Source organism: Penaeus vannamei, chromosome 9 (assembly GCF_042767895.1).
Source record: "Penaeus vannamei isolate JL-2024 chromosome 9, ASM4276789v1, whole genome shotgun sequence".
Taxonomy (NCBI): Eukaryota; Metazoa; Arthropoda; class Malacostraca; order Decapoda; family Penaeidae; genus Penaeus; species Penaeus vannamei.
In genome coordinates, this window is record NC_091557.1 from 46,865,883 (window position 1) to 46,878,428 (window position 12,546).

The 12,546-nt window shown below is 42.2% G+C and overlaps 2 protein-coding genes across 2 annotated transcripts in view; one reads left to right on the top strand and one right to left on the bottom strand.

Annotated features, from left to right (window-relative positions):
- The window catches only part of LOC113828059 (peroxisomal N(1)-acetyl-spermine/spermidine oxidase), a 19,308-nt gene extending 14,945 nt beyond the window's left edge, over positions 1-4,363 (top strand). Inside the window, exons 9-16 of the mRNA XM_070125065.1 lie at positions 1,492-1,636; positions 1,993-2,062; positions 2,487-2,615; positions 2,708-2,920; positions 3,067-3,183; positions 3,492-3,679; positions 3,792-3,921; positions 4,219-4,363. Of these exons, the coding sequence (XP_069981166.1) occupies positions 1,492-1,636; positions 1,993-2,062; positions 2,487-2,615; positions 2,708-2,920; positions 3,067-3,183; positions 3,492-3,679; positions 3,792-3,921; positions 4,219-4,344 (1,118 nt within the window). The 3' untranslated portion in view covers positions 4,345-4,363. The remainder of the gene's footprint in view (positions 1-1,491; positions 1,637-1,992; positions 2,063-2,486; positions 2,616-2,707; positions 2,921-3,066; positions 3,184-3,491; positions 3,680-3,791; positions 3,922-4,218) is intronic.
- Positions 4,364-9,814: 5,451 nt separating this feature from the next.
- LOC113828061 (uncharacterized) lies at positions 9,815-11,956 on the bottom strand (the record flags this gene model as incomplete). The annotated part of the gene is given in 2 exon segments (XM_070125885.1): positions 9,815-10,299; positions 11,847-11,956. Coding segments are annotated over 2 exon segments (413 nt in total), but the record flags the coding sequence as incomplete, so codon positions are not given.
- Positions 11,957-12,546: the final 590 nt, after the last annotated feature.

The window sequence follows — 12,546 nt, forward strand, 5'->3', positions numbered from 1 at the left end:
AACTTTGCCCCGATAGCGGGGGAGGGCATGGAAGGTTCCGGGGAAAATGCGGGGTTAAAAAGCACATAATATAACGCACAGTGAAAATAACCATGGTTATTCACATGATTTTCCATTGCAGGGGGCTGTGCCCCCTGCGACCCCCCCTGAGGAGGGGGCTGCCGCCCCCAACCCCCGCCAAGCAAAACAAAACCTCCACCCCATTATCCCGGCAGGCTAGAGCGTTACACAATCATCGTCGATGTCGGAGCGGCGGGCGTAATATTTCAATTACCTTGTTACATTCCCATTGAATCAGCATATTAACCTTGGCATAGTCAGCATTGTATATAGAGACGATTGTAGTATAATCAGGATGAACAGGGTGGCCCGCCCTCTTCGGCGGGTTTTGCGCCTTTTTCGATGTTACACCGATGGCCTCAAGGTGGATTTTTCCTTCCTCTGGAATAACGACATCCGTATTCCTAACCGAAATAACCGTCGCGTTCAAAAGTCAGTCAGCCGCCACGATGGCCGAGTGTGGAGGGTGCTCGTATTCGGAGACGGATTTTCTGCGCGAAATTGCAACTAGCCAGGAAAAAATGCTAGAGATGTGCTTCTGCCACGGCCTCCTCCGTCGGGAGAAAGCCTGCGGCAGGTGCGGGCAGCCAGTACTACCAGGACCTGAATGTGAGGTTGCACCACTTCTTGTGTACTGCAGCGTCACTGTATCCTCCGACCTCCTTCACATTCTGCGGCAAAGGAGCACCCTCCCTACTAATTAGCGGCATTAATCAATCAAGTTAGTACATTAAAAATCCTAGGTTATTGTAGGTTATCGGCTCCGCATCTAGTTCATGTGGTGGAGGTTTTGTTTCCTCGGCGGGGGTTGGGGGGCGATAGCCTCCCCCAGGGGGGGTCGCAGGGGGCACAGCCCCCTGCAATGGAAAGTCATATGAATAACCATGATTATTTTCACTGTGAGGTTATATCATTAGGGTAATTTTATATATTACGTCCGCCGTTGCGACATCGTCGCCCCGCAATCGGGACCAAGTTTATCGCTAACGGGGGGTTTCCGCGCAATATAACCTACATATTTGCATTGTATAGAGTGAGAGGAATCCAACAATACCAAAATCGTCGATATCGGTTATGCGGCCGTAATATAGAAAATTACCATATATATATATATATATATATATATATATATATATATATATATATATATATATGTATGTATGTATGTATGTACATATATATATATATATATAAGGTAGGGAGAGAGAAAGGGGGAAAGAAAGAGAGAGAGAGGAAGGTAGTGAGGGAAGAAAAAATGAGAGAAGAGAGAAATAAATAAAGAAAAATAAAGTCAGTGAGAAAGAGAGAGAGATCGACCACCACCCATGGCTTCCACAGCAACAGTTCATTAAAAGGACTTCGGACCCGGAAGAGAAGGGGGCTCCTGGTGCCAATTTTGGGACGCTCACTTCCTCCCGCTGTTCCCTCCAGACTGGCGGGTCGTGACCCAGGACGGCGCCGCGGCTGACAAGTCTCGTTATGATGTGGTGGAAACCCTGAGGGACACCTGCGAGAGGTCTGACGACGTTCTCCTGGCTTACTACGGTCTTGCTTACGGCCAGTGCTTCCTCGACAAGTGAGTCCGAAGAGGGTGATGAATAGGGTGAACAAATAACGCAAGAGATTTCTTGAGGGGAGGTTTGCGATCAGATACTTCCGAATTTGCGAATTATCTTCGAATCTCCAAATACAGCATGGTCTGAGGGATAACGATTTTTCCTTGCTATGTAAACCAAAAATGACTGAATTCGCTTGCTATTTTCTCAGTTTCCACCCCTTACCAATAAATGGCTCCTTTGAGAATTCACCTTACGACCAGTTCCAGCGCTAATTTCAAGTCCAGGATATTTCCTTCTCAAAAAAAAAGGGAATTCCATGCATCATTACCAGCGTTAGTCTTGAGAACTTGAACTGTTTATGAGTCTTCCGCAGGTTCTCGGGTGAATATGGCACTGGTTACGACTCGCCCGAAGGAGAGGGATGGCTGCACTACCTCGAGCAGGTAGGGGAAGGAGAGAGGGAAAGTTTGTAAAGTGTAAAAGGAGAGAGGAGAAAGGGAGAGAGTGGGAAAGTTTGTAAAGTGTGAAAGAAGAGAGAGGGGGGAAGTGTGTGTTTTTGTAAAGTGTAAAAGAAAAGGGAAGGAAAGTGTGTGTGTCTGCAAAGTGTAAATGAAGAGTGTGTCAAATTCAGGAATCCATGGCACCATACAACCAAGTCCATCACATTATCGTTCTCTTCACGTGTCCTGATTCAATCCATCTATCAGAGAGGTAAAATACAGAGGAAGTCCATACATTTTCCTTCCACTGAGATCATGTAAACAAAGTCACAATTCACAGTGCATTAACAGTAAAAGCAAGTCATAACGTAGCGCATTAGTGGTAATATAATCGCAATGTAAAGGTAACGCAATGGTTTCTGGCCAGATCGTGAATGGGGAGGAAGGTACGGAGAGTTGGCTGGACATCGCGGCCAGAGAAGCGGACAAATACCCTGACCTCGGCTACGACCACCAGTGGAAGAGTGGGTATGATACCCTATTCCAGTTCTACGAGGTAAGGAAAAGGTAGAGCGGATGAGAAGCCTGCTCTGTGCTTTCCTCTTGTGAGTCTGTGCTCCGTCTGTGACTGTTCCCCCTCTCCCGCAGGCAGTCATTCCAGCAAGCAAGATTAGGCTCAACAGTCCCGTGTGCCGAATCCTGTGGGACGAAGGAGACGATAAGGTCCTGTTGGTGACGCAGAGTGGCGACTCCTACTTGGCTTCGCACGTCATCTTCACCGCCTCCTTCGGGCACCTCAAGGAGCGACACACCAACATCTTCGAGCCGCCGTTGCCCGAGTCCTTCAGCGTGCACTTCGGGGTAAGAACTCCTGCTTGTCAGACACTGCTTGCCTTCACGTTCTGAGAGAACAGAACTGAAACCTCTATGCCATAAGATCCAGCAGAAACACTTTCTAACACTTTCATCTGCACGTCAGACTCATCTACGTTAATATTCCGTGACAGCATATGGATCTGGGAGTGTCGAACAAGATCCAGCTCGGATGGACGAACCCTTGGTGGGGAAGCAAACCCCTCGACCTCGACATCATCTGGACATCCCAGGACCTCCCTCTCGACAGGGTGAGCATTGCCATGTGACGAGGAACCAAAGAGAATGATTGTGACTCGAACCTCTTTCCATTTCTTAACACATACACGCATACACATACAACCGCGCGCATGTGTGTGTGAGAGAGGGAGAGGGATAGAATGTGTGAGAGTATGTGTGTCGTGTATCAACATCCATTTGCATCTCTATCCTAGTGTCAATCTACCTGCTTATATCACGCAAAGAAACTGGATGGTTCAGGCGGCACCCATTCCAGATAGACGTTTTACTGCCCTTCCGTTGTTTAAATCAGAAACTCCCAATTTTCTTAAATTCTCAGTTGTGGTTGTACGACATCGTGAACGTGGCGAGCGTGCACAGTGACCCCAACGTGCTGCAGATGTTCATCATGGGGAAGGACTCGAAGAACATGGAGAACCTGCCTGCCGAAACCGTCCTGGAACACGTCATGTACCTCCTGAAGAGAATCACTCTGCAGGACATCCCCCAGCCTGATTTCTTCCACAGGTAAGGCCTCTCCGTAGTTTTAGTTCTTCCTGGTGTTGGGTTGAAAAGAAAATAATGTTTGGGGAACAATGCTGAAGCTGAATTTGTCTGACGGAGAATACCTTTCATACAGAACGAGTTGGTACAATAATCCCTGGACTCGCGGAGCATATGAGACCTACATCACCCTCTGGGGCGACCACCAGGGGCTGAAAGGGCACGATCCCATCACGGTTCCTCTGAAGAACTCGCAAGGAAGACAGGTAAGATTTTTTTTTACTGGGGCTTCTGTCACTGACTGGAAATGTGTGAATTGAAGTCAGGAAAAGTAAACTGACATAAAGAAAACAGTCCTCCAGATACTAGACCTTTTTTCACTCTAATTTACTTACAAAAAAGAAAGAAAAAGTCCTTCAGTTAAGTCTCTTTTTTCCACTTACATTTCTTTACAAAGAAAGGAAACCTTCCTTCAATTTCTAAGGCTTAAATCCCCCCCCCCCCACACGAGACAACGGAACTGAAAACAAACAAAGGACACTGAAATGACTACTCTCTTCCAGGTCTTGATGTGGGCGGGAGAACACACCCACAGCACCCGCTACGGAACAGTCGACGGGGCGTATGACACTGGCGAGCGAGAAGGATACAGACTCCTCGACATTCTCAAACCAGGAAGGATTGTGTAAATAAATACATCCAAGTGCTTTTGCAGTGACTTAATTCCCTTTCTTCGAATAATTACACCATCAGTGTCTCTGCTTTGTGTTCTTTTTTCTTTTTTTATATGTTATTTTTTGTTTCCGAAAGTTGCAATCCTGTTTTTGTTTAATGCTATGAGGACGTGCATTTTCCAAATTGATTGGCATGTCTTTATTTTATTCAGGAGGCTCGTACTGTCATGAGTTGCCAGTGCTAGGTGTTATAGAAACTAAAATAAAAGGAAGTGATGATTACTTGCACCAGCAATTTGTATTTAAGGTGAAATTCTTTTTGATATATGAATCCTTTGTTAAGAATAAAACTGAACATGTATTTCAAACTCGGGTCTTACAACATCATAGCAGAATGGAAAGTCACTATAACATCTTTTTTTTCAGCAACGGAACGAATCGAATAAGAAATGCGTTATTTTAAAATTCGTAAAGCACTCATTGAGTAGAAAATAAATAAATTACAATAAAGTCGGAAATGCGTGCACGGGAATTGAACATATTCGACGAGGTCACATCAGTCTTGGGAAATCCTCGGAGGAAATAATTGAAATATCATGGTTCTGTTTTTCAGTTAACTGAATGCAGTATCTTCTCGTATTTACCTCCCTTTCTCCGTCTTTTCTTTACCTCCCATTTTTCTCCAGTTTTGTTTAATGCCAGTGAAAGAAAGTCCAGGAATCTATAATGGAAACTAGGCACTGTATCTCTCTGTTATATTAGCTATTTTTCATATACATTTTTTTTTATCAGTATAGTTTTTTTTTATCTAACACTCATGTTATGATAATGGAGATGGTGAGATAACGAGTGATTATCAAACATCTCGAGTAATATTTTTACCACACAAAATATGGATTTTATATATTCTTCAAGTATATATATATATATATATATATGGTGTGTGTGTATGATGGTGTGTGTGTGTGTGTTTGTGTGTAATGGTATTTTAGCACATAAACCTGTCAGGATTTTACACTCTATAAACATTACAATGAAAAATATATATTCTAAGGATAAAGCGTGGTTCTTATAGACGGGGAACAAGACCTTGCACTTCATGAAAAGTATAGAGTCAAATTTTTGTTGCTATCGACCTGAGTGACCTTTGACCTCTGCGGAGAACACTCGTGAACCGCCGATCGAGGAGCACCTGTTGACCCTTCCCAAAGCCAAAGGTTCACTCGGGTTCCACATGACTTACGGAATGAACACCATCCACAGCGTCTTGAATAACCCGGCCACAAAACTGTAACGAATAAATGACCTACTGACCTCCATTTGCCAGGTCGAGGCATTCAAAAACGAATGAAATTTTGGATGTCCGAACTGGCAACCTCCCCTCCTTGTCTTGGGCGTGGGTTGGCGGCGTTGCACCTCTGTTGCCAGATGCCCGATGTTCACGTTTCTGCGAGGGTTCCTGCGTGCCCGACAGTAAAGAAAATGGAGTTTCGAGTGCCAGTGAGAGTTGCAAGGGCCGGAGGACATGGCAGGGGCTGGGATAACCGTCGGTAGGGAAAGGATTAATAAACAGCTGAGGTCACGCGTGCAAACGATTATATCCGATGGTAACAAGTACGAACTTAACCTAACCTAACCTAACTTAATCAACCCTAACCTAATCTAACCTAACTTAATCAACCCTAACCTAATCTAACCTAACTTAATCAACCCTAACCTAATTTAACCTAACCTATAAAACCTAGCTTAACTTTACCCAACCTAACCTTACTGAACCTGACTTTACTTAACTAAACCTAGACTTCACTAATCTAATCTAACCTATCCCAACTAACCTAATCTAACCCACCTTGAATTAACCTAACCTAACTTAGCCTAAACTAATTTAACCCAATCTTATTTAACCTAACCCAAACTAATCTGACCTAACCAAACCAAACCAAATATAACCTAACTTTACTCAATTTAACCTAAGCTAACTTAACCTAACCTAATTTCACCAAACCTAACCCAACCAAATATGTCCTAACCTAACCTAGCCCAACTGATCTAACCTGATTTAATCTAACCTAACCTTATTTTACCTATCCTAACCTAATCTACCCTAACCTAAGCTAATCTAACCTAACTTAATCTAACCTAACGTAACATAATCTAACCTAATCTAGCATAATCTAACCTAACTTGATATAATCTAGCCTAACAAACTTACCTAACATAACTTTATCTAATCTCACCTAACTTAATCTAACGTAATCTAACCTAACCTAACTTAATCTAATCTAATCTAACCTAACTTAATCTAACCTAACCTCACTTAACCTAATATAATCTAACCTAACTTAATCTAACCTAACCTAATATAATCTAACCTAACTTAATCTAACCTAACCTCACTTAACCAAATATAATCTAACCTAACTTAATCTAACCTAACCTCACTTAACCTAATATAATCTAACCTAACTTAATCTAACCTAACCTAATATGATTTAACCTAACCTAACTTAATCCAACCTAACTTAACTTAATCTAACCTAATCTAACTTAATCTAATATAACCTAACTTAAAATAACCGAACCTAATATAATCTGTTCTAATGATATGTTCTAACCTGACCTAGCCTAAGCGAGAGCGGTATCATCTAAAATATACAAGTCCACCCTCATAATTTTGTCGTCATTTTCTGTGAGATTCGATGCTGAATTAAAGGAGGAACTGCAATAAAAACGGAGATCGACGACAGTTAAAGCAGCCGAGGTCACGCGTGCGGCAGCCGAGGACGAACTTGACCTTACCTCATCTAACCTAACTTAACCTAACCTAATTTAACCTAACCTAACCTGGCATAACTTAACTTCACACACACACACATATGCAAATCTTTCTCATATCTCTCTCTCTCTCTTTCTCATCTTTCTCTCTCTCTCTCTCTTTCTCATCTCTCTCTCTCTTTCTTTCTTTCTCATCTTTCTCTCTCTCTCTCTCTCTCTTTCTTTCTCATCTCTCTCTCTTTCTTTCTTTCTTTCTTTCTTTCTTTCTTTCTTTCTTTCTTTCTCTCTCTCTCTCTCTCTCTCTCTCTCTCTCTCTCTCTCTCTCTCTCTCTCTCTATCTCTCTCTCTCTCTCTCTCTCTCTCTCTCTCTCTCTCTCTCTCTCTCTCTCTCTCTCTCTCTCTCTCTCTCTCTCTCTCTCTCTCTCTCTCTCTCTCTCTCAAAAACACATATATGTAATATATATATATGTTTTCATATATACGTGTGTGTGTGTGTGTATATGTGCAATACATGTGGAACGAAAGGAAGAACAAGAAAACACGAATATGATAAAGGCCTTTTCGCTATTGCCCTGACGAAGCAATAGCGAAAAGGCCTTTCGCATATCTGTGTGTTTTTTTGTTCTTCTCTTCGTTGTTCCTGTTGCAGTTTATATATATATATATATATATATATATATATATATATATATATATATATATATATATATATATATATATATATATATATATATATATGAGTGAGACATCGTGAGAGAAAAGAGGTCAAACCACAACAGACCCCATAGCAAGGTGTACAGCATACCCTGTGGTGGCTGTGATAAGGTATACATAGGCGAGACAGCACGAGGACTGCACGAACAACGAATCAGCCAACACCGCAGCGCTCTCCGACGCCACGACACGAGAAGCGCCTTCGTTGTTCACGCAGACACCGATGGCCACCTCCCGAAGTGGTCCCAGGCCTCCATCATAAAGCAAGGCCTGGCCCCACGACAAAGGAAGATGGTAGAAGCGGCGTTCATTCATACAACAAACATCAACACCGCTACGGGGAGCCACGAACTAGCCAAGGTCGTCGCTCACCTGATTATCGACGTGACATGACCACCCAGTATTTGTATATATACTCCTCTATGTACCTCTTGTAATGTATGCCCTTACGAAGCAATAGCGAAAAGGCCTCCGGCATATTCGTGTGTTTTCTTGCCTTTCCCTTCGTTGTTCCTGTTGTAATATATATATATATATATATATATATATATATATATATATATATATATATATATATATATATATATATATATATATGTATATATATATACATATAGATAAATATAGATATAGATAGATAGATAGATAGATATGTATGTATATATATATATGTATATATATATATATATATATATATATATATATATATATATATGCACACACACACACACACACACACACACACACACACACACACACACACACACACATATATATATATATATATATATATATATATATATATATATATATATATATATATATATATGAGCATTATAACCTCTGCGATCGGGATTCGATCCCTCGCCGCCAATGCACGTGAATGCAAGACGGCCGCTCTACCACTCGTATACGACCCACTAAAAGGAGTGAGATACTAGGAGCTTACTAGCATCCATAGAGGTTACCTACTTACTCATATATGAGTAAGGATAGCGAAGTTTCACACTCACTCCCCGTGGGAGTGATATCAATGCGGTAATGCATTATTCCATCTTTCATAGAATGCACCTCAGGTTATCTCTCTCTCTCTCTCTCTCTCTCTCTCTCTCTCTCTCTCTCTCTCTCTCTATCTATCTATCTATCTATCTATCTATCTATCTATCTATCTCTCTCTCTCTCACTCTCCCTCCCTCTCTCTCTCTCTCCGTCTCTCTCCCTCTCTCTCTTTCTCTCTTTCTCTCTCTCTCTCTCTCTCTCTCTCTCTCTCTCTCTCTCTCTCTCTCTCTCTCTAACACACACATGCACACTCGCTCAGCAGTCAACAGAAAAGAGATGTCTGAATTCCAGCTCCATTTCCTTCCATGTAAGTCAATTCATTCAATCCTGTAGATTGATATATATATATATATATATATATATATATATATATATATATATATATATATATATATATATATATATATATGTACACATGAAACAATTGGAATGGATGCTGATGTAAAACGAGGAAGGATATAAACGAAGGATGTAGAGAAATGCACACAGGGAGAGAGAGAGAGAGAGAGGTGATACAAAGAGAGAGAGGGGGGGGGAGACAAAGAGAGAGAGAGAGAGAGAGGGACAAAGAGAGAGAGAGGCAAGGCAAAATGTAATTATCTAATGATTTTGTTGATTGTTCGCTCGACATAATAATTAAATGTTTTTTGTATCGTTTGTATTTATCCCCGCAGCGTAATCAGCAGAGTAATTGAGATTAAACATTGTTCTTTCTCATTTACCATAAAGTAACATGCTCGGTGTCACATGCAGACTTTCTGTATATCTATCTACCTATCTATCGATCGGTCTATTATCTCCGTCCATCTTCATTTCCTTTAATCCTTCTTTCTCTAAAGGATTTGGCAAAACCATGTAACCACGAAGCGCCATGTTCTCTGGCTCTGAATTCAGAGCTCCAGTAACGAGGAGTGTCGAGGGAATTCTGACCATCATGCAAGTCTCTTTGTTTATTACATCAAATGGAATATACCGACTCGTGGAGCCGCAGGACAGAAGCCCTCCCGACGCACACGGACGGGGGGCCGGGACACTGAGGCTCCTTCGACCCCCGGGAGCGAAGGATAAGCCTTGGAAGGAACACGAGAGCGAAGGGCGGGTCTCGGCAGGAACGCGGGATCACAGGCGAGGGATCCAGCTGCCCTCCACGTGCACCTGCAGGGCCATCAGCTCCGTGTAGTTGTTCCCTGGCACGAAGTCCGACCAGACCACCTTGTAGACGCCGTAGGGGGTGCTGCGGTAGTAGTACTGGTCGTAGTGGTGGTCGGTGCTGCAGTCGGTGATGTAGTCGGCGTCCTGGTGCCCCGTGAAGCTCAGGTCCTGGTAGATGATGAGGCAGTTGGTCACGTGGCCCGTGAAGTGGTGGGTGACCCCGTGCCACGTGTCGTTGAAGGCCATGGGTCGCGTGACGGAGAGGGTCACCTGCGAGGAGGGAGAGGGAGGGGGGTGAGACACTCAAGACACAGAAATAACGAGAGGATAACAGGTGTTTGCTGGAAGATCTGCTGGTTGTTGATGATTTAAGAAGTAATATCACTGCACTGGTCAATGCCCCCAAAGACCCAGCAACCTAAACCCACGCTAAGGGGCCAGTGCAGCAATACACAAATTCAATTTGGCAGATTTTCGGGGTCCTGCCAAACAAGTTTCTCGACTAGCTAGGAACTTGGCCGTTTGAGGGCCCAGGCGTATTCGGGCCAATCTTCAACTTTGACAAGCCCCATTGGAAAGATATAGAGGGGGCCCAAATTGCCTAAGGTAGGATACATATACATACAGTGGTGCCACATTTGGAGGACACAGATCTCTCGAGAATGGAACCTGATAGAAAGTTGATCGACCACCCGTTGGAAAGGTTCCATGAAGGAGCGGGTCCTCTCTGTGTAGGGACCATCCGAGTCATTTAGCCTCTTGCCAGAAATGCGATTTTTTTCACAAAAGCATAGTTTATGACAGGCTAGGAACTAGAAAACCTAGGATAAGAAAGGACTTGGAAACACCTATACAAGTGCCTAGTTGAATTGGAGTAAGCCTTGTCCAAGCTAAGTTGTAGACAAAAACAAAAATTAAATGCTGTTCATAGCTGTAGGGTCAGATGCATGAGTGGCCACCCTTTCATCTGATACAGAATCTATAATTTGATATCTAAAATTGATTACGAACATCAAAACCCCCTAGTAACAAAGCAAGTGAATGTTTTTACCAAAAGCAATGAGATTGTTTGGCCTTCCCTATGACCCAACAATGTGCAGGAGGGGGACATTGCTTTAGAGATTGGTCCATCGTGTCCACGGGGTGTGCAGTTGTTCCATTCTTGTAGCTTAAAACTCATTCCTCATTCACGTTTGTATTAACATGATTTCAGGTACTCTTGGCCCATGGAATATCTATTATCTGAATCAAGTACTGGCATATCTAAGTTAAGTGTTTGGAGGAGATGGGAGTGAATCAGAAATCAAACTTGACAAGCTATTCTTGACCTTCATTTTCTCTCTTTACCTGTTCAGTCATTTTTTACAGTTTCTCTATGTCCCTGATTTCCCCCCTCCCTCTCTCTCTCTCTCTCTCTCTCTCTCTATATATATATATATATATATATATATATATATATATATATATATATATATATATATATATATATTTCTCTCTTTCTCCCTCTCTCTCTCTCTCTCTCTCTCTCTCTCTCTCTCTCTCTCTCTCTCTCTCTCTCTCTCTCTCTCTCTCTCTATCTATCTATCTATCTATCTATCTCTTTCTCTCTCTTCGTTTTGGGGTACAAGAATGGAACGATTACACACCCCATACACACGATGGGCCAATTCTTAAAGCTATGTCCCCCTCCTACACATTATTGTTTCCTCGGGCGGGCCAAACAATCTCATTGTTTTGGGGTAAAAAATACATGTATATTTGTTTTACCTGTACGCATATAGATATAAGTAAACATAATTATAGGGGGGTCCACTTACCTGAGACAAATCAAGCCCCTCCAGGTACAGGCGGATTCTGTCTATGCGAACGCGGTCCGTGTAGCCGAGCTCAGGACCCCACCAGTCACTCAGGGCCAAGTGGGCGATGCCTGCGGAAATTAGGGTGCGTTACCAGGGGCTCTCTGTCTCTTCCTAGTGGCCCTATATATCTATTTGGTAAAGGACTCACTTGTTTTAATTTTGATTTGCCTACGGAAATCAGGACGCGACACTAGGAACCAGATACCTTCAGAAACTCCCTGTCTCTGCCTAATGGTCTTACATAAATTGATCTTTATTTGTTTTTCGGGCAAAACTGGGATTATTTTTCAGGTTTTCTTGGAACTGGAAGCGAAAAATGAGAATCAAAACTTGGTACTGTAGTTGCTTTTGATTAGATGGGATTCTTCCTGGTATAGCACATCCAAAAATATTATTTGTGGAACACTGTTTAAATATAATGAAATAGACTAAATGTAACTTACACTACCAATTACTAACTGTGGCGAATAGGCCAAAGAAGGTAAAATATACACACACACACACACACACACACACACACACACACACACACACACATATATATATATATATATATATATATATATATATATATATATATATATATATATATATATATATATATATATATATTTTTTTTTTTTTTTTTTTGTGTGTGTGTGTGTGAGTGTGTGTGTGT